Here is a 22653-nt window from a genome sequence, read left to right as displayed (position 1 = left end):
GACTTTATGATGCCAATCACTTCTATGAATTTGCTTGTTTTCAAACACACACATACACACACACACACACACACGCATGTATGTATATGTTGTTACCCTCTTGAAGAGGTGAGATAATCTTCACTTCTCAAAAACATCTCAGTACCAAACATGAAGATAGTGCTAAACTATTCTTCTCAAAGAGAAGACCAAGTTCAATAACAAATAAAGCAATAGGCTTTTCATTTAAGTAAATGTTGATAATTAACTGCAACCACCTTCTATTTGATGTTTGCTAAGTAGTTAGAAGTTTTCAGAATTTCTACTTCTTAATTGGTCTGTGGGAGCCATTTTAATTTCCAGAGTGCAACTCATTTGACTATTAAAAATAATTCCTATAATTAAACAATTTTAAAGGGTCAGGAGTACCATGAAAAAGTCTAGAACTGCATAGAAGCATGATCTTTACACCAAAAAAAAATTTTATTAAATTACTAATAGAGAATTGGTTCTCAAGATAAAGAAGATGGTAAGGGAGCAAAGTGAAGAAAACAAGTATTTATTAAGTTCCTACCATGGGCTAAGTAAATGTTTTACAAATAATGTTTCATTTTGTCTTCACAACAACCATTGAAAGTAGATGTTATTATTATCCCCATTTTACAATTGAGGAAACTGAGGCAGCAAGTTATCTGATTAGTCATAGCTAGAAAGTACCTGAGATCAGATTTGAAGTCCAGTCTTCCTGACTTCAACAGATGTGATTATTGAGCTTTAAATATCAGTGATAATTTAAATATTAATTTATTTACTTTATATTTATGTCAATTTATATATAATAATAATATTTAAATATTAATTAAATATCAGTGATATTTTAAAAGTAATGGAAAACAGAGAAGGTCCCATAAGATTAGAGAAGGGCAAATGTTCACATTTTCAAAAAAGGGAAAAGAACTAAGTCTGCAAACTCTAATCCAGTGAGTTTGTCTTTGACTTTTAGTAACAGCCTCTAACAGATAATAAGAGATGGCTGAGGAACATTTAGAAAAGTAAATAATGATTACCTAAAGCCATCCTGGTTTCATCAAAAAAAAGTTATGTCAGACTAGCCTTATTTCTTTTTTTCCAATCTATCAATCAATAAACACCTACTAATTTTCTACTAAGTGCCAAGTTTTGTGATGGAGATACAATAGGAGGCAAGATAGTCTCTGCCCTCAAGGAAATCAAAATCTAATGGGAGAGGCAACAAACAAACAAATATGTATATACACGTGCTAAGTACTAAGCAAATAAGAAGAAAGACACAAGAAGTAAGAAGGATTGGGAAAGGCTTCCTGTAAAAGAGGATTTTGACTCTGCCTTAAAAAAAAGCCAGTGAAGGGGAGTTCCAGCCAAGATGGTGGAGAGAAGCCAGGGCCTGTGCTAAGGTTTCCTGATCTTCCCTCATAAACAATATGAAATAAACCTCTTATGGAAGTCCTATGACAAAACCCAGAAAGAGAAGCTAGAAAAACAGCAAGTACCTCAAGGTCTGTCTTCAGGGATTGGGGGTGTGGGGGTGCAGAGTGCTGACAGCCAGTGGGGAGGGGCGAGAGCAGGATTAATCTAAGATCAGCCCCACAGGTGTTCACTCTGAGAAACAACCAGAGAGGAGGCATGGCCATGGGACTGACAGTCTGGAACTTACAGGAAGGGTTGGAGGGTAGGTTCCAGCCTCCATCACCCCTACTGGCCAGCTGGAGATATTACACTCAGTGAGTAAAGCCTCTAGGGATCTCAATACCAAACCTCTGTGAACCAGCCCCTCCCCCACCACAAGATCTTAGGAAAATGAAGAAAGGCCATTGGAAAAGGAGGTCCATAGAAAAATTGCCAGAAGTAAAAGACCCTAATTCAAAGAGACGTAGAACTCCTGAGGAAAATATGATTTGGTCTCCAGCACAGAAAGACTTCCTTGAAAAAATCAAGAAGGAGTTTAAAAGTCAATTGAAAAATTTGGGAAAAGAAACCCAAGAGAAAATTATCACCTTGCAACAAGAAAAAAAAATCCTTGGAAAATACAATTGCATAATTGCAATAAGAAAATAATTCTCTCAAAACCTCAGATGATCAAGGAGAAAACAATTGCAAAAATAGAAGTCACCAATTGGAAAAGGAGTTGCAAAAGGTAAATGAAGAAAATTCTTCCCTAAAAAAAACAATGGAGTCTATGGAAACCAATGACTTCACGAAACAACAAGAACTGGTTAAACAAAACTAAAAAATTGAAAAAAATAGAAGAAAATGTTAAATATTACATCAGCAAAACCACTAACCTTGAGAATAGATCGTAAAAAGATAAGCTAAAAATTATTGATCTTCCTGAAAACATTGAAAAGGAAAAAAAACCCTGGACTCAATATTACAGGATTTAGTGATGGAAAACTGCCCTGATATCATGGAACCAGAGGGCAAAATAGTTATTGAAAAAATACATCAATCCCCTCCGGAAAGGGATCCCTAAATGAAAATATCAAGGAATATTGTAGCCAAATTCCAGAACTATCAGATAAAAGAGAAAATCCTGCAAGCAGTCAGAAAGAAACAATTTAAATACCAAGGAGCCACAGTAAGAATTACACAGGACTGGCAGCATTAACATTAAGGAATCAAAAGGCCTAGAATGCAATATTCTGAAAAGCAAGGGAGCTTTGAATGCAGTCAAGAATCCACTATCCAGCAAATCTGAGCCTTCTCTTACAGTACAAAAGATAGACAGTTAATGAAATAGGAAACTTCCAACTTTTCCTGATGAAAAGACCAGAGTTTAATAGAAAATTTGGACTTTACACAGGAGATTCAAGAGACACAGGAAAAGGTAAAAAAATTTTTAAAAAGGGGGGAGGGAAAAAAAATTTTTATCAAATAAGATGGAACTGGTAATATACCTATATGGAAGAAAGATTTTAACAATTGTCAAGAAATGTAACTCTTTTAGAGAGAATTTAATTAGCCAGAAGAGATGGATAAGCATGACTTAGAGGGGAAGAAGGGAGGAGGTGAGAACTGCCTGAATCTTACTTTCATCAGATTGGCTTAAAATTAACATATACACACTCAGTTAAGAAACTTATCTTACCTTTAAAGTTGTAAAAGGGGAAAAGGGGAGGGGGAGGAAAAGGGGAAACAACAGAAGGAAGGGAAGGAAGAAGGGACAAAGGGAAAGGGGGAAAAGGGGGAGGGGGATTGGATATAGGAGGGCAAACACACTGAAGGGGGTGGTATTCAGAAACAAAACACTGGGGAATATGGATAAAGGGGAAAAAGGGGGGGAATACAAACAGAGGGAAGATAACATGGAAGGCAATAAAGAGTTAGTAATTATAACTTTTAATGTGAATGGGATGAACTCTCCCCTAAAACGTAAGTGAATAGCAGAGTAGATTAAAAACCAGAATCCTACTATATGCTGATTACAAGAAATTCATATGAAGCAGAGATATACATATAGAGTAAAGGTAAACAGTTGGAGCAAAATATATTTTGCCTCAGCTGAAGCAAAAAAAGCAGGGATAGCAATGTTTATCTCAGACAAAGGAACTGCAAAAAATAAATAATATTAAAAGAGATAAGGAAGGAAACTATATCTTCCTAAAAGGTACCATAGACAATAAAGTAATTTCAATAGTAAATATGTACACACCTAATGGTATAGCATCCAAATTCTTAGAGGAAAAGTTGAAGAAGTTACAGGAAGACAAAGACAGCAAAACTCTACTAGTGGGAGACCTCAACCTCCCACTCTCAGATTTAAATAAATCTAACTATAAAATAAACAAGAGGGAAGTTAAGGAGGTTAATATATTGTTAGAAAACCTAAACCTAATAGACTTATGGAGGAAATTCAATGGGTATAGAAAGGAATACACTTTCTTTTCTGCAGTACATGTACTGCATGTAATGGACTATGCACTAGGGCATAAAAACCTAATGATCAACTGCAGAAAGACAAAAATAGTGAATACATCTTTCTCAGATCATAATACAATAAAAATTATATGCAATATTGGGCCAGGGAGATGTAGACCCAAAACTAATTGGATACTAAATGACCTCATTTTAAAAAATAAATGGATCAAACAATAAATTATAGAAAGAATTACTTTATCCTAGATAATGACAATAATGAAACAACATACCAAAACCTATGGGATTCACTAAAAGTGGCTGTCAGGTGATATATTATATCTTTAAATTCTTATATGAATAAATTAGAGAAAGAGGAAATCAATGAATTAAATATGCAACTTAAAATTAGAGAAAGTGCAAATTAAAACCCCACAGTTAAATACCAAATTAGAAATTCTAAAAATGACAGGAGAAATTAATAAAATTGAAAGAAGATTATTGAACTAATAAATAAAACCAATAGCTGGTTTTATGAAAAAATCAATAAAACTGATAAACCTCTGGTCAATTTGATTTAAAAAAAGAAAGAAGAAAACCAAATTGCTGGTATCATAAATGAAAGAAGTGAACTCACCACCAATGAGGAAGAAGTTAAAGTAATAATTCAGAATTATTTTGCTCAACTCTATGCCAATAAATTTAACAATATAAGTGAAATGGACAAATATTTACAAAAATATGTTGCCTAGATTAAATAAAGAGGAAATTAAAAACCTAAATAACCCTATCTCAGAAAAAGAAATTCAAGAAGCCATTATTGAATTCCCTAAGAAAAAAACTCCAGGGCCAGATGGATTCACAAGTGAATTCTATTAAACATTTAAGGAACAATTGGTTCCAATTCTATATAAACTCTTTGGAAAATAGGTGAAGATGGGAACTCTGTCTAACTCTTTCTATGACACCAATATGGTGCTGATACCTAAACCAGGAAGAATTAAAACAGAGAAAGAAAATTATTGACCTATCTCCTTGATGAATATAGTTGCAAAAATCTTAAATAAAATCTTAGTAATACAATTACAACAAGTTATCACTAGGATAATAAATTATGATCAAGTAGGATTTATCTCAGGAATGCAGGGTTGGTTCAATATTAAGAAAACTGTTAGCATAATTAATTATATCAATAACATACCTATCAGAAATCATATGATCATATCAATAGATGCTGAAAAAATTTTTGATAAAATACAGCACCCATTCCTATAAAAGAGAGTATAGGAGTAAATGGTTTGTTCTTTAGAATAATAAGCAGTATCTATCTGAAACCATCAACAAGCATTATATTCAATGGGGTCAGGCTAGAGGCATTCCCAATAAGATCAGGGGTGAAACAAGGATGCCCATTATCACCACTACTATTCAATATTGTATTAGAAATGTTAGCCTCAGCAATTAGAGAAGAAAAAAGAAATTGAAGGAATTAGAATTGGGAAGGAGAGAAAACTCTCACTCTTTGCAGATGACATGATGGTATACCTAGAGAATCCCAAAAAGTCATCTAAAAACTACTAGAAATAATTAGCAACTTTAGCAAAGTAGCAGGATATAAAATAAACCCTCATAAATCCTCAACATTTCAATATATGACTAGCAAGATACTGTAGAAAATGCTAGAAAGAAAATCCCATTCAAAGTAAACTCAGACAAAATAAAATACCTGGGAGTATATACCTGCTAAGGCAGACTCCAAAACTTTTTTGAAAAAAATTACAAAACTCTTCTCATGCAAAAAAAAATCAGATTTAAATACCTGGGCAAACATCAATTGTTCATGGATTGGTTGAGCTAATGGGATAAAAATGACAATTCTACCAAAATTAAACTACTTGTTTAGCACCCTACCAATCAAAATTCCAAAAAAATTACTTTAATGAGTTAGGAAAAGTCGTAAGTAAATTCATATGGAGAAATAAAAAGCTGAGAATCTCCAGGGGTTTAATTTAAAAAAAGTACAAAAGAAGGTGACTTAGCCCTATCAGATCTAAAATTATATTATAAAGTATCAGTCATCAAAACTGTCTGGTATTGGCTAAGAAATAGAGTGGTAGATCAGTGGAATAGGCTAGGTACAGTAGCAGGAAATGATTATAGTAATCTACTGTTTGATAAACCCAAAGAATCCAGCTATTGGGATAAAAACTCTCCAATGAAAACTGTTGGGAAAATTGGAAGTTAGTATGGAAGAAACTTGGATTAGACCAACACCACACCAACACCTTACCAAGATAAGATCAAAATGGATACAGGATCTAGACATAAAAAACAATATTATAAGCAAACTAGAAGATCAAGGAGTAGTTTACCTGTCAGATCTATGGAAAGGGAAGCAGTTTATGACCAAGGAAGAGATGGAGAACATCACTAAAAACAAACTAGATAATTTTGATTACATTAAATTAAAAAGCTTTTGCACAGACAAAATCACTGTTTCCAAGATCAAAAGAAATGCAATAAATTGGGAAAAAATTTTTATGACTACTGTTTCTGACAAAGGACTCATCTCTAAAATATACAGAGAACTGAATCAAATTTTTAAAGACAAGCCATTCCCCAATAGACAAATGGTCAAAGGATATGCAAAGGCAATTTACAGATGAGGAAATCAAAGCAATCCATGATCATATGAAAAATTGCTCTAAAGCACTAATTATTAGAGAAATGCAAATTAAAACATCTCTGAGGTACCACCTCACACCTCTCAGACTGGCCAATATGACCAGAAAGGACAATGATCAATATTGGAAGTGATGTGGGAAATCTGGGGCACTAATACATTGTTGGTGGAGCTGTGATCTCATCCAACATTTCTGGAGAGCAGTTTGGAATTATGCCCAAAGAGTAATAAAAATATGCATACCCTTTGATCCAGCAATACCACTAATGGGTCTGTACCCTGAAGAGATTATGAAAAAGTATAAAAACATCACCTGTACAAAAATGTTCATAGCAGCTCTATTTGAAGTGGCAAAGAAATAGAAACTGAGGGAATGACCATCAATTGGGGAATGGCTTAACAAATTGTGGTATATGTTATGTGATGGAACACTATTGTTCTATTAGAACCCAGGAGGGATGGGAATTCAGAGAAGCCAGAAGGATTTGCATGAACTGATGCTGAGCGAGATGAGCAGAACCAGAAAAACACTGTACACCCTAACAGCAACATGGGAGTGATGATCAATCTTAATGGACTTGCTCATACCAACAGGGCAACAATCAGGCTCAATTTTAGGATATCTGCAATGGAGAATGACATCTGTTCCCTGAGAAAGAATTGTGGAGTTTGAACAAAGACCAAGGACTATTACCTTTAGTTTTTTTAAAAAAAAGTTGTCTTATTATGTAATTCTGCTATATTTCATACTATATGTTTCTTCCTTAATGATATGATTTCTCTCTCATCATGTTCAACTTAAATCAGTGCATACTATGGGAATGATTAAAGACCAGCAAACTGCCTCTGTGGGGGGGTGGGGCAAGGGAAGTGAGATTGGGAGTGGGGGGGGAATGGTAAAACTCAAAATAAATAAAGCCTTTCTTAAAAAAAAAATAAAAGAAAAAAGCCAGGGAAGCTGGGAGATGGAAATGAGAAGGGAGGAAGGAGTACTAAGCCATCAGTTGACAACAAAGCTGTGCATAGCATTTAACTAGAAATTAGCAAAGCTTTTCATAAAGTATCATATATATTTCTTGTGGAGAAGATGGAGAGATTCAATAGATCCAGTTATAACCAGATGGTTGGATGCCTGGAATTTAAGAGTAATTGTTGTGTGGCCTTGGGCAAGCCACTTAACCCCATTTGCCTTGCAAAAAAAAAAAAACCTAACAAAAAGAGTAATTGTTAATAGTTCAATATGAATTGTACAGTAAGTGACCAATGGAAAACCCTAAGAATATCTTCTTGGCCCTATGCTATTTAACATTTTTATCAATGATTGAATAAACCCATGGATGATATACACTCATCAAAAGTCTGCAGAAGACATAAAATTGGGAGAGAGACCTAACACACTGAATGACAGAGCAAGAATCCAAAAGAATTCTCCAAGTCATAATAGCAAGCTGAAATCGATTCTGTGAAACTCATTAGGGATAAATATAAAATCTGCACTAAAGTACAAAAAATCAATTTCACTTAAATTGTGAGGGAAAAATCAACTTTACAATAGTATTACAAACATGAAGAGATAACAATTGTTGAGGAAAAGACAGGTGTGGGTTTAGTGAGCTACAAGCTCAAAATGACTCAGTAGTATGATGTAACAGTCCAAAAACCTAAAGCAATTTTGGGCTACATTAAAAAGAGCACAGTTCTCAAGAATAGGGGTAATTTCTGATGCAGAGTAGAATAAGCAGAACCAAAAGAACATTATACACACTAACATTATACACACACAGCAACACTGAATGATGATAAACTATGATGGACTTGTACATTTCAGCAAGATAATAATCAAAGACTATTCTAAAATACTTGTGATTGAAAATACCATCCATATCCAGGAGGAGAAGAAACTATGGAGTTTAAATGTAGACTAAAGCTTACTATCTTCAGTTTTTAAAAGTAGTCATATGCATTATATCTTTTTGCTCTCTCTAATTGCTTTCCTGTTTGGATTTAATTCTTCTTTCACAACATGATTAAAATGGATCTAAGGTTTAGCATGACTATACATGTATAGTTTATATTGGATTGCTTCTGTCAAGGAGAGGGGGGAGGGAAGGGATGGAGGGAGAAAAATGTAAAACTCCAAGTCTACTATTGCATGTGGTTTTCAACAGTCTAATTTTTTTTCAAGTTTTTTTTTCAAGTTTTTTGCATGTAGCTGGAAAATTTTAAAAATAAAATATTGAATATTCTGCACTCAAAATAAAAGAGAATAGGGATAGTTCCCCTGTCCTCTACCTCATCAGACTTTATCTGGAAAGTTATTTTCAATTCTGGGCATCAGATTAAGAATAACATTGATAAATTGGAGACTATCAGGAAAGCAACCATGATGGTGAAGGATCTTGAGTCCATGATGTATGAGGATCAATTGAGGAATTAGGAATGGTTAGATAGGACAAGAGAAGACCAAAGAGACAACAGTTGCCTTCAACTTTTTGAAGGGCTCTCATGTGGAGAAGGGATTAATTAGACTTATAATGTTTGGCTATAGATGGCAGAACAAGGAGTCATGGGTGTAAATCACAAACTAAATTAAAACTTGGTAATCAGGAAAAAAATTCTAATAATTAGAATTATAAGAAAATGGAATGGCCTGCTTCAAGAGGTAGTGGGATGCCCCTTCTTGGAAGTCTATAAGCAGAAACTGAATGCTCTTGAATGATCAAGGTATATTAGAGTAAGGGTGTAAGAAATAGATTTTTAAATAGCCACTGAAGTCCCTTCCAACAAATTCTGAGAGTCTGCAGTATTCCAATTCACACCCTATCTCCAATCTACCCTATCATATGTAGTCAGGAAGTCAACAACTAGTCATTTTAAATACATTTTTAATAAAAATAAGTCCTATTAAGCCAAGCCAAGTTTCAACATGTAGCTAAATTATATAGTCATTTAACCTCCCTTCCTCCACCTAAAAAACACAAGTTGACTTTGGAAATACTGACCAACTCATAATCCAGCATCATTAAAGTAAACAGGTTATGACCTCAGTTAGAGGATAAGCACATTCATTTTAATTAAAGACTTATTTTTAACATCTTTATTTTAGAGATATATTTGTATTTTCTTTCATTTTCATTAATAAATAATTTTAAAAGGAAATTCATTATTACAACTGAATGAATCTCCATAATTAATGAGTTATAGATTCAAAAACTTCTATTTTTATAAACATGTTATTGCTAATACTTAAAATACATAAATTATGTGTATTTCTTAATTTCCTGACCATGGCAAAAAAATAATGATTCTAAAAGTTTATACTGTGGGTGAGCCAAGAAAATGTGTGTATTAGACTGTTCATTCTAACTACTAAATACTGAAGCAAACATAATTTAAGCCCCCTAAATCCTTTCTGAATTTTAGGCTATAAATGGATTGCTTGAAGGTTTCTGCCATGAACAAATTTGAAAATTGGTTTTGACTTTAAACTTGTGGTGGATATTTCCTGACTTCAGCTACCAGCTAAATACCTAGCTCGTGTGGAAATTTTAAAAGTCAATAACTGCATGTCATTTTCAGGTCCTATCCCTGAAAGCTCACTCAAGGCAACATTTCCCATGCTTCCTCATAATTTACATTTCTTCATTACAGAGATATAAATATTTAATGTGGTCACTTTTTAATCAAAGGAATTTCTCAAGGGTATACCTACTTTAAAAAGTATCTTATACTCTTCTAACTCCTTAAGTTCCCCTTCTAGAATTCCAAGGAAAGGGCATATTATTAATCATTTCTGACTTACATGATAAAATGATACTGCAGAATACCAGCATTATATTTTCTCCTAAGAGATAGGAATACCAATAATGGCTTGAGAAGATCATTTAAATATAATCTTTATATCCATAAAAATTACATAAAAGATCATTATTTAATCATCTTTATTATTAATATCTATTTATTTTCCTATTAAAATTTCACAAATTTTATGCACACCTAGAGTTCGACTTTAAAATTCCAAGCTATACATTTGTCAGATAGGTGAGAGACTCATCTATAGAAGAAATTGTGTATCAATTTGAAAATACTGATGGAGAAACTCTTTAGATTTCCATGATCTTAATTTTGAGGATGAAATTCTTGAAAATTCTTCATTGCTACAATAGAATTATTTTCTTATATGAAATTTGGTGACTTTAAAAATATAATAAATTGGTATTCAAATTAAAATAAACAAAAACAACATTAAGATGTGATGCTCTGAGCTGGAAAAATCATGTCATGCTTTTTAACTTAAAAAAAATACTAGAAAGAGTGGCTAGATGGTGGGGATAGAGCACCAGCCCTGGAGTCAGGAGTACCTGAGTTCAAATCCAGCCTCAGACACTTAATAATTACCTAGCTGTGTGGCCTTGGGCAAGCCACTTAACCCCATTGCCTTGCAAAAAAAAAACTAAAAAAAAATACTAGAAAGGAACACTATCTTTATGAAGACATCAAATTCCAAATGATTCTCTGCATAAAACATTTAAATCCCTGGGACCCAATTTGACCCCTGTAAAGATAAGCACATGTATTAATGTGCTCTGTCAGAACTCTCAACAACAGAGTACTCTCTCCCTAATGAGTTGATCTTCCAAGGGAATATAACTTGTGATCTTACATCTGAGAAATGGTGGTTTACAACCCTGGACATTCTAGTAAGTAAGGCATAAAAATGAATATTCAGCATCAATGCAGTCTCAGCTGTGGGGTTCATACTGTTATCTTCACTAAAAGTAGCCTTACTAATTAAACATATGTTCAGTTTCACATATCAGAAATAAAGAAATGGAAGTCAGGTCAGTTCCTTGAGAAAGTTACAGCCCTACCTATAAAAAAACAGTGTTTCAAGAGTAGCTGGTACAGTAGCTACCAGAGGACACCCTGTCTTCAAGCACTCAAAAGCCATCTGGTGGCCCTTGAAATCCAGAGACCAGAATCCAGACTAGGCTCTAACCTATTCAGGGTTTTAAAAACAACAATTTCAAAGGGTGCCCTCTCCCCATGATGCCCAAAACGGGTATTTTCCAGTACCCACCCACAATGGTCTAAGCACTCATCTCTGTGGGATCCTACCCTCATTAAACCTTGAGACCATTTTCCAAACTAGTCTAGATCATCAGAAGAAATGTTTAAAGATTAAATTTGATGTTCAAGTACCAGACATCAAAGGCTATTGCTGGGAAGGAGCCACTCAAAGTAGCTCCCAGAGGCAAAGAAAAACTCTGTAGAGGATCAGAGCGAGAGCTGAGCCAATTCAGGATAACAAGTTCAGACAGCTGTGTGTAACAGTCAGTGTAAGGGGTGGTGAACAGGACAGCTGTATTTGATTATTTGAATTCTTATAAATATTCACCCTTAGTATAACTTATGTTTATTTGATGCAAAAGATTAAATCATAAATGCTGATGTTTCAATGAAAGAGTGCTGAAATGTGGAGGGCACATGAGGGAAATGTTTGAATGTGTATGTGTGACAAACATACATATACATGCTGATGAAACATGCCTGAAGATTATTTTGGTCTTTTCCTCTAGTGATTTCATTGATATGTATTATATGATAAGTATGTATGTTTGAAACCAATATATATTATTGGTAAGTACATATATGATGTCTGACACCAAGACTGCTATATCATTACAATGCCAGAATTGTTTTTAGAGGAGAATTAGAACTAAACAGTCTAGTGTGAGGGGTACCAAAGTTTATTAGGTCGAACCACAAATGCAGAGAGATTCATATGTAATGTTGTGTATACATTTGGTAAGAGAGAGTAAATAGAGGTGCATAAGAACATTTTATGATTTGTAATATCAAGTAACTGAAGTAAAAGGAATTAAGCAAAGAATCAAAAGCTTAGATAAAAGATTTAATTTGAATGAGTTTCAACACTGTAGAAAACCATCCTTCTGGCTAAGTATTTCCTACCTTTTATTGTCTCAGGAAAACAATATAATCTGCAATAACTCCATAAAGTGAACATAAGTTAAATATGTCCCTACAAGTCAGAATGAATAAGGGGGACAATGAAAGAGTTCTGAATGTGGCTATATCAATATTGCTTCCAATTTTGTTTGCTATTTCCATTGTATGCAGATAAGAGATCAGAAGAGACAATTATCTTAAGATGATGTAAGAATATTATTTCCATGTAATTTTAATTAGAAAATAACAAAGTGATTTTATTTTGCCCAAGAAGCTAGCTACATAGTGTACAATATATTATATACAGACTCTTTGCATTTTTTAAGAAAAATACAACTCCTCTATATTTACTATTTTTTCATCACATTTTTTGAAATGCCTTTGGGATGAGGAGTCAATGAGTATTGTAACCAATGACAATCATTGAATTTGTTACCAAATTTTTTCTCTCTGCTATTGGAAAGGAAGTCATGTGTGCTTCACTTTACATGTATTTCAGTCAAGCCATCAATTTTAAAACTTAATTAATCATATAGTTTCCTCCATTAAATAATTGTGAATCCTGACCATATAGGTAGAAGGGAACACATTTAGCAATTTAAACCAAATAATAAAATTTTCCTTTCTCCTATTTGGTCAACATTTTTAATAGTCTAATCTATTAATTTTCACTGGTTAAATAATAATAAATCATTCCTTTGCTCTCATTATGAAACACCCATTTGATTAGCTCATTAAAGCTTTAAATAGAAGAAAATATAATAACACTATAGAACACACACACACACACACACACACAACAATCAAAGGAAAAATACTTGCAACAAACCATACCTAGTAATAAGAACCGCATTATCGTGGTGGGCAATCCCATTTTCTGGAATGGTGTTTCCATCACTTTGGTGGGAGAGAATGGATTTCTGCCATTTACAGAAGCTATCGAGGGACTTGTCTGCATGGTGGTTTATCTCCAAGTTTGGCTGCAATACAACATGCATACCAGAAATGTTCCAAACAAATTACTAAGGTCAGTTGTTAAGCCTTTTGAAGACTAAAATGGGACTATAATTAGAAGCAGTGGTTTCTAGGAATAATCTCCTCTTGCCAATTTTTATCTCTGTAAAATCTGACCTAGAGTTCATCTAGTGTATTACAGAGCAGGCATTCTTCTCAGCTCCAGCTTTAGCGATTAGGTGAATACAAAAACTGAGATTATCCGCGTACAAAAGCAAACATAGAACCATTATTATAAATCTCTGCCACTCAAAAGCTCAATCTTACACTGATAACATTCAGCTAACATATGTAAACATAAATCCCCAACATGACATAGGAGGAATATTTCTTTTTAAATATTTTAATCTTGCTTAAAATAGTAAATGCTTAAAGATGAGGTCCCTAGTCAGATACACCCTCCTAAAGAGAGAATAAGATAGAGGCTATGGCAATACACAATACTGTGGCCTGGGTTTTACAGCTTGAAGTCTTTGAAAGGAGAAACTGATCTTACCTGATCTTCAGTGAGAACAATTAAACGAGACACTATGATATTCACAACGTTTCCTAGGCTAGAATCCCGGTAAAGTTTGGCAACCTGACCTCCAGAAAATAAGAAAAGACAAAAAGTCAGACAAAATCACTGAACAATATATCAGCAGTTTTAAAGAAATGTGCAGAATTTTTTAATTTAATACAATTTTTCAGGAAGCTAAGTATGACTATGATGCAAATCTAAAAAGCTGTTTTTAGAAACAATATTAACTAATTAAACTCTATCCAACAATGTCTTAATGCAAATCCTTTTTATAACCCCACCTAAAGAAATTCTTTACTACAAATTGGTCTTAAGCAATAATATTTAATGTGGATAGACATATAATTCTTAACATGACCATAATAATAATTACTGGCATTTACCCAGCACCTTAAGATTTACAAAATGCTTCACAAATAAAGATTCAGTCTCAGCTGATGTATTCTTTAATCTAAAAACACTGAAACACAATTGAGCAGAGGTCATTAAAAAAACTTTCCTACAACTGAAAAAAGACAAACAGGGTCACTCTTCATTTTCTTTTTTGAGAACAAAATATTCATTTTCCAAATGGCTCTTTCATGATTTTCCTTGAGGACAAGATCTTTCATTTTTGGCTTTGTGTTGCTAGTGCTTTGTGCATAGTAGGGATTAGGTAAATACATTTTGAAATAACCTTAATCCATATTAGTCTAATGAAGTGTTTTCTTCACTTGGAATTTAAAATTTATTCTTTAAATTGTCTAGCCAAAAGAAATAAGAAGAAAAAAAAACAAAGAGGGATAAAACTTACAATATTCATTACACTCAAAATGTAGTGTTCTATATCTTTGCGCCCATGGTAGCCCACCATCATTTTGTCTGCCACAACCAATGTCTCCACAAATCTCTCAGTGCTGACAGATCTCTTCTGTCTGAGATGGCTACTTAAAGTGTCATTAGTTGGAAAGGAAGCTGGATGAGCAGAAGTATCATTCAACCACCAAGGTTTGCTGCTTCTTGGGAGGTCTTCTAGGAATCAAAATAATTAACCACTTCAGATGAGTTCACTAGTTAAGCTCTTTAAAATACAGCTGTTTCATTGTGATATGCTTCTCTTAAAACTTCAAATATGTCCAAATTCTTCAGGGTTCAGGGAGTGGACTGAGAGATGAGAGTATCATGGAAATAAAACGTTCTTGAATGATACTGGGATTTTTTTAATGCTTACATTCTCAGACAAAATTTTTTTTAATTTTTTAAAAATCAAAATGCAGTTGCTAATTAAAATACTAAGCTAAGTCTAAAGAGATAAAAATTACTAAGCAAAAGGTATCATTTTCCATTTATTGCCCCCAGATAATGAATATTTTATCATGATATCAAAAGCTTTAAGTTCCCAGCTGGAGGAGCAGCTAGGTAGCATAGTGGATAGAGCACCAGCCCTGGAGTCAGGAGGACCTGAATTCAAAACTGGCCTCAGACAAGAAGCTTAGGAATTCACTTAAACTTTATCTTGAGGTGAAGTGGAAGGTCCATTTAGCTTTCAGATTATATAACTCTTCTTCTGAAGAACCACAATATGATCAGTAGCACTGATGGCAGCATACCTCTATTCAGTGAACTCTTAATAGTAATGCTTCACTTGAACTTATTTAATTAGACAAAGTCAAACTCTCATCCACTAGACATTACAACTAGGAAAATGCTACAAGTCAATGAAAGATTTTTCCCAGTCTTTGCAATACATGGGGTGTGTGCTTATACTGGGGAAAAAAGTTCCTACAAAAAATTGTTTGTTTTCCACAGGCCCAGGGTCAGTGGCAGAAAGGAGACATCAGGGAGAGAATAGAAGACTTGATTCTAGATACAGGTTCTCCACTCACTTTTATTCATATTTTTTAGTAAATGATGCAAAACCTTATGAGTGGCAGTCAATTCATCTTTGTTTTAAAAAAAAAATTGTTTCTTAGAGTCTAAGGGGATCTTTTGGGTAAAACAGAACAATGGTGTTTGCAAACCTTTGTCTCATCCATGCTCAACCTCTTTGAGGTTAGGGAAGTCAAAGGGTCTCTTCCCTCCTCAATTTTTGTATCTGTAGAATGAGACAGGAAATCTGTCTTATACCCCATATACTGAGAAATTTTGTAAGAGAAAGTTGGGTTAACATACATGATGCAAGTTTAGCTCCTAGGGTGTGGAAAGGAAGAAAAAAGGTACTTTCCCTTCACCTTTCTACTTCTGGCTTCATCCATTCCCAATTTAATAATATTGTATGTTATCAATTTAAAACTATAATGAATGGATCCTGAAAATCTACTAATTTATCTGACTTTAGGCTCATTGCTAATACACAAGGTTTCTTTTCTTTTAAAAATCTCTAAGGAAGATCTAAATTATTTTACCCCTATGACAGTCTGGAAGTACTCTCTTGTGTCCAGTCAAAATTGCTTCTGCTTTAATGTCATTTTTTTTCTTATTTGGTCTTTGATAAACATAGAAAATGATCATCAGCTTGCTTGTAAAACCCTGTATGTAGTTGTAGACAGTAATTCAGTCACCTTAGCCATCACTAGGATAAGCAATGATAAATTCTTTCATCTCTTCCACTATGGTTATATTTTACACCTGCTATTTCACTTGGCTTCTCTTCTCTTACTACTTTATAGTCTACATCCCCTATGTCTTTTTAAAAGTACCATTAACAAAATTATACATGATGCTCTCTTAAGAATTTAGTAGTAGAAAAACTGCTTCCTAGCCATGTTCTATGATTATGTCTCCCACACAAAAATTTGAGACAGAACTATGGAAATCATTTCATCCAACTCCATTTTTCAGAAGAGAAAAGTGACTTGCCCAAGGTCACATAGCTAGGCAGTGGGAGAAGGCTAGAATCTAAAACTCCTGATTTTCAGTCTACTTCTTTTCTACTATGTCAGTTCTTTTACCTGAGATCTTATAAAATTGTTCCCTCCTACCATAAGAGTATTCATTCTAGTTTATATTCAGTAATGATAACTTATACCACTTCCCCTTAATCCACCAACCATTTGCTATAAATTCAAACCTAACTAGTCTTCCAATGACTTAATCATGCCAACTGTTACGTTTGGTATCTCCCTCTATGTTAGTATTTCACCATTTAGACCAACCCTCCAGAGTTTCCTAAGGAATTCCAAGCCATGATGACAGATAGAAGCATTTGTAAGGTAAGTCCATGGAAGTGGCCATGGAAACCTCAGATACACATTCTTGAATACAAATTTAATTAACCTAGTCTAAATTTAATTAAAATTTAATTTAATTAACCTAGTCTAAGACCACAACTCTACCTCAATAAGAATGAGACCAGACTTCTGATTCCTTCCTGCTAAATAAAAACAAGCACAAATCAATGTTTGATCACAGGCAATAGCAGGTAAAAAGAAAAGATTACTGAATTTGGAGTCAGAGGACTTCAGTTCTAATGTCAGCTATTACTAATTGCAAGTATGCCATTTAAATGACATTTAATCTCTCTATGCCTCAGGTTAGTTATCTGTTAGATTAAGGGATAGGGCCAGAGGATCCATGCTGTCCCTTCCAGCTTTATACATCTATGATCCTTTGATTTTCCTAGACCAAATCCATTGGAAAAGACCCTCCCATGGAAGAAATATTAGGAATCTCAGACCACTATGGACAGGGTTCTTCCTACATTGGAAATTCTTGCATGATTCTCAATCAAAGATTACACAAAATATTCACACTACAATGACTTGCCCTAGTAATATGAGTAAGAAAAGGGTCCAGATCAAGATTAGATCTCCTGGGTAAAGATGACTTTGCTATAAGAAAGTCACTTCTCCCTAAACTCTATAGTCAATTATGAAACACTATTCAAATCCATCCTCATTCCATGAAGAATATTGACAAAAGAAGCAAAAATGGAATTTTTAAAAAAAAAATTAGTCTATAGCCTCCCATTCCTGGGGTACTTTATTATTCCCTTCTTTAAACTGAAAAAATAGTACTAAATGTTTTTAATCTATTATTCATTAAATAATGTGTACAAGGTTCAAAAGATCTTGAGACAGAAGTATAATGAAGTAGAAAGGATGTTCCAGTTGGAATCAGAGAAATGTAGTTCAAATCCTGACTCTGGTCACTTTATCCATATAACCCATATGGGTGAATCACTTCTTTGAACCTCAATTTCCTCATTTAAGACTGGGAGATTGAATTAGATACTCTTTAAAGTTTTGTCCAATTATAAATATGTTTATAATTTTATCTCCTAAGTAATGAAATTCCTACAAAATCCAAAGTAAAGCATTAATAACCAGAATTGAAGAAATAACAACTGATAAAGTTAAATTAGAAAGCAAATACATTGAAATTAATTTAGACATTCTCAAAAGCAGTTTTTAAAAAAATAAATCATGAAACAAAAACTAGGCAAAATAAAAAAGTGTCCAATATCTAAAATATATAGATGGATCCAGCAAACAATGGGATCCAGAAAATTTGTCAGTGATCAATAAATAATGAAAATTGAAGAACAAATTCAGGAAACAACAGAACTAACAAGTTTCTAAAAAATATAGAAGTTAAAGTTTTGGAAGGTAAAGCAAGTAGCAGAAAAATTAGATCAAATGGGAATCTACTGAAAAAGAAAAAATATAAGTAAATATTGTATTTAAGGACCCAATTAGGGAAAGTTTTCCACTGTGAATTAGATTAGCCAGCATTATGCAAGTTAAAAAGATAACAGTATGACTCACTAAGACACATAAATCATAAAACTATAGTACTATAAAAACAAAGAAAATTCAAAATCAAAGAAGAAAAATAGTCACATTACAGAATACAATTTAAAGTAATGTCAAAGCTTTCAAAAACAGAAAAAACAGGATGTTGAACAAAATTGAACTAAAATTTAAAAAAAAAAACTGGTCACCAAAATTACATAGCTTGAACATATTATTTAAAACAGAACACACAAGAAAAACAAACAAGATAAGGAAATACATATCAACAAAAATCCATAACTAAGAAGTTCCTATAAGTAATGGAAGAAGAAATTCAAAGTGACTGAACAGTAAACTTGCTATTACTTTTATCTAAGAGTTAAGAATAAGGTATACAATCTTTCTAACTGTACTAGACCCAAAGATCAAACTAAAAATGTATTATTTATAATAAAAGCACAAAAGAGATTTTTAAAAAAGGGGGGGGGGTCAAAGGGTGGCTAGGTGGGACACTGGATAGAGCGCTAGTACTGGAGTCAGGAGGACCTGAGTTCAAATCCAGCCTCAGATATTTAATAATTACCTAGCTGTGTGACCTTGGGCAAGTCACTTAATCCCATTGCCTTGCAAAAACCTAAAAAAAGAAAAAAAGGGGTCAATTTCTACTATTAAAATACAGATAAGGGGGTTCAAATCCGACCTCAGATGCATAATAATTGCCTATCTGTGTGACCTTGGGCAAGTCACTTAACCCCATTGACTTAAATAAAAATTAAAATTAAAAAAAATGCAGACAAAAACATATTAAAAAAAAGAAGTGAAAAGGAGGAATTGTATCAAAGGCAATGTTCCTCTAGACTAAGAAGGTTAAATCTTAGGGAAGTATAATTAATGTTATTAAAATAGAAATATAATAGTTAAAGAAGATTAAGACAGATATTCACTTTAGACAACACTAATATAAATAAAAGAGAATGATAGAAAACAAACCACATATATTGCTTATAACAACAAAATGAATGATCTGAATTCTATCAAAAAGAACAAGAATTATAAAATAGCTGCAAATTTACTTGAGAAAATTGGTTGTTAGTTCAATAGGAAAGAGATTTAGACATACAAGCATATAACCCACTGAATTTCATCAGCATAAGAGATATGAATGTATTTTTTAACCATAAAAAAGCAGCAAAGTAGAAAAACTATCTTAGCTGTATAAAGGAGAACTTTGGGGGTTTTTGGCAATTCACTAAATAGAAGGAAATACAAGGACAAGAAATGCCTAATTACACTAAAAAAAAAGATTCCCTCCAACAAAAAATATATAATTGAGATAAAAATGATAGAATAGGAAAAATATTTCAGTCAATATAGCATTAAAAACTCAAAATTTAAAATATCTGAGAAATTATTAATAATCCTCAATCTGCAATGAAAAATCAATTTGAAGTTTTCAAAGTAAGAAACCACAAATTATTAATAATCACTTAAAATAAATTTCATTCATCAATAAGACACAAACTAAATCAACTTTAAGATACCACTTCATTTTTTTTTGGTACTTAAAGATTTTATTTATTTTGAGTTTTACAATATTCCCCTAATCTTACTTCCCTCCCCCACCCCTACAGAAAGCAATTTGCCAGTCTTTAAATTGTTTCCATGGTATACATTGATCCAAATTGAAAATACCACTTCATTTTCAACAAATTAGCAAAAATAAAGACAATGAAGTTCAATGTTATAAAAATGGAAACTAAGAATATTCTCCAAGAGGTGTCTGAACTAACTCAATAAAAGTTACAAAAATAATTAAACCCTTCAGTCCAATAGTTCAATTGGGGGGGAAGGATAGATGAAAGGGGGAAGATATATCTTAAAATATTATTAAAAAAGAAGTTATTATCTGAGCAAATATTTTCCTAGCAGAAATATATGTAAATGCAAAAATCTAGAAACAACTTAAATAATGTCTAATGATAAGGGAATGGTTAAATAGTGCTTCAATAAAGTAACAGAATAGAATGGTAAAAGACTGAGTACAAGAAATTAGTTGAAATCTACAAAGATTTTTTTCTAAGTATAATTCAAAATAAAACAAAGCAGAAGCAGAAGGCTGGAAGAAGCACTATAACCATATAAAAGGAAAAGTAAATGAGAATGAATAGACAAAGAAATCTAATAAAGACAAAAAGAAAGACTGAAAAATTGATACTTAAAATTTTGAAATTGATAACTCAACACACATTTATTAAATATTACTCTCTGAGAGGCACAGGATTTTTAAAAACCAGACCTTGCCTCAATAATCTTATATTCTACTAGAGGGATGTAATATTTTCATAGATAAGTCAATAAAATATGTGCCAAAAAAGGTAATTTAAGAAGTTGGAGGAATAAAGTAAGCTGCCTTGTAGAAGGCATCACTTGAATTGAGTCTTCAGGTACTTAAGGGGTTTGAGCAGCAAGATGATATGGGGAAAGATTCAGGCATGGGAGACAGCCTGAGTGAAGTCATAAAGAAAAGAGATAGAATATAAATAATAACTAAGCAAGTTAAGATGGTTTCTTTATTATTTAATCTTTTTTTAATAAACCAATAAAATATTTTTTAAAGATCAGAGTACCAAAGTCAAGTCATATCTCCTACAAGAAAATGTTGTAGATTAGCTGCCATCTTGGGAAAAGGGTATCATTTGATAAAGGCATATACCCAAATTAAATTGCTGTAGGTAACCTTCATTCATTTCAACCTTCATTGGTCCTAGCATCTCTGACAATGGTGGCTGTTACTTTTTTTTGTTTTTCCAAACAGTCATCTGTGACACAAACATTTGACACACAATATTTCTGAGATGGGCATGATTTTCACTGCATACATAGAAAAGGTAGTAAAAGATGGTAGTGCCATGGATAGAGCACTTGACCTGATCAAATCAGGAAGACCTAAATTCAAATGCTTAATAGCTGAGTGACTCTGGACAAATCCCCTCAGTTTCCTCATCTATAAAATGTGAATAATAGCACCTGCTTCTCAAGGTTGTTGAAGGAAAAAAAATGAAATAATGTTTGCAAAATGCAAATTGCTATATAAATGCAACATTTGATTATTATTTCCTTTATTGCTGACACCTGTCATAATCTGTATTGCTTTAACTTCCTCTTGATTTTTTTAATAAATAAAAAATCTGCCTTCTCACTGTCCTAAAAGCCCCCCAACCCAATCCCCATTGAGGAAAGAAAAAAGAAACAAAAAAAACCACAACAAAAATCTTGTTTAAAAAAATGTATTCAAGCAAAACAAATTTCCACATTAGCCATGTCCAAAAAAAACAATCTCCATCTGAACACCTCTCTGTCCAGATGAACTCAGACTAAGAATTCATTAACTATTTTCATGATACAACACATTCCCAACTAATTTCTATTTTGCAATTAATTAAAATAGAATTATATTTCTAAACAAGAGGGGATCTCATTAGTCAGCTCCTCCAAACTGTGCTTAGAGCAGATAACTCCCTCTACAATATCCTGAACAAGCTATCCTCTAGTCTCCACTCATATTACACTGGACAACCCTCATAGTTAGGAAATTTTTCTTAACACTAAATTTAAATCTGTCTCTTTCCCATTTCCACTCATTTCTCCAAGTTCTGTCCTCTGGGACAAAAAAGTAAGCAAATCCAAACCTACTTGCATATAACAGTCCTTCAAATACTTCAAGACAGCCATCACATCCTAAACAGCACCAATTTCTTCAAATATTTATTGTATGGCATGATCTTCCAGACTCTTCATCTTAGTTAACCCTATCAGTCCATCAATAAGCATTTATTATGCTTTTAAGATGTGCCAGGCATCTTGAGCTAATTTTGGGGGGGCTG

The 22653-nt window shown here is 33.1% G+C and overlaps 1 protein-coding gene across 7 annotated transcripts in view; it reads right to left on the bottom strand.

The window, feature by feature from the left end:
• The window catches only part of ADAMTS6 (ADAM metallopeptidase with thrombospondin type 1 motif 6), a 336979-nt gene that overhangs the window by 280501 nt on the left and 33825 nt on the right, over window positions 1-22653 (bottom strand). For 5 of the 7 annotated variants that reach the window (XM_074202710.1, XM_074202713.1, XM_074202714.1 and 2 more), the window contains 3 exons: window positions 14851-15068; window positions 14034-14117; window positions 13358-13503 (listed from right to left, as the gene is read on the bottom strand). In XM_074202710.1, coding sequence (XP_074058811.1) covers window positions 13358-13503; window positions 14034-14117; window positions 14851-15068 — 448 coding nt within the window. The remainder of the gene's footprint in view (window positions 1-13357; window positions 13504-14033; window positions 14118-14850; window positions 15069-22653) is intronic. The other 2 variants (XM_074202711.1, XM_074202717.1) reach the window with 2 other exon arrangements.

The sequence above is a fragment of the Macrotis lagotis genome, chromosome X (genome assembly GCF_037893015.1).
Source record: "Macrotis lagotis isolate mMagLag1 chromosome X, bilby.v1.9.chrom.fasta, whole genome shotgun sequence".
NCBI lineage: Eukaryota > Metazoa > Chordata > Mammalia > Peramelemorphia > Peramelidae > Macrotis > Macrotis lagotis.
This window is presented reverse-complemented; position numbering and strand designations above follow the sequence as displayed.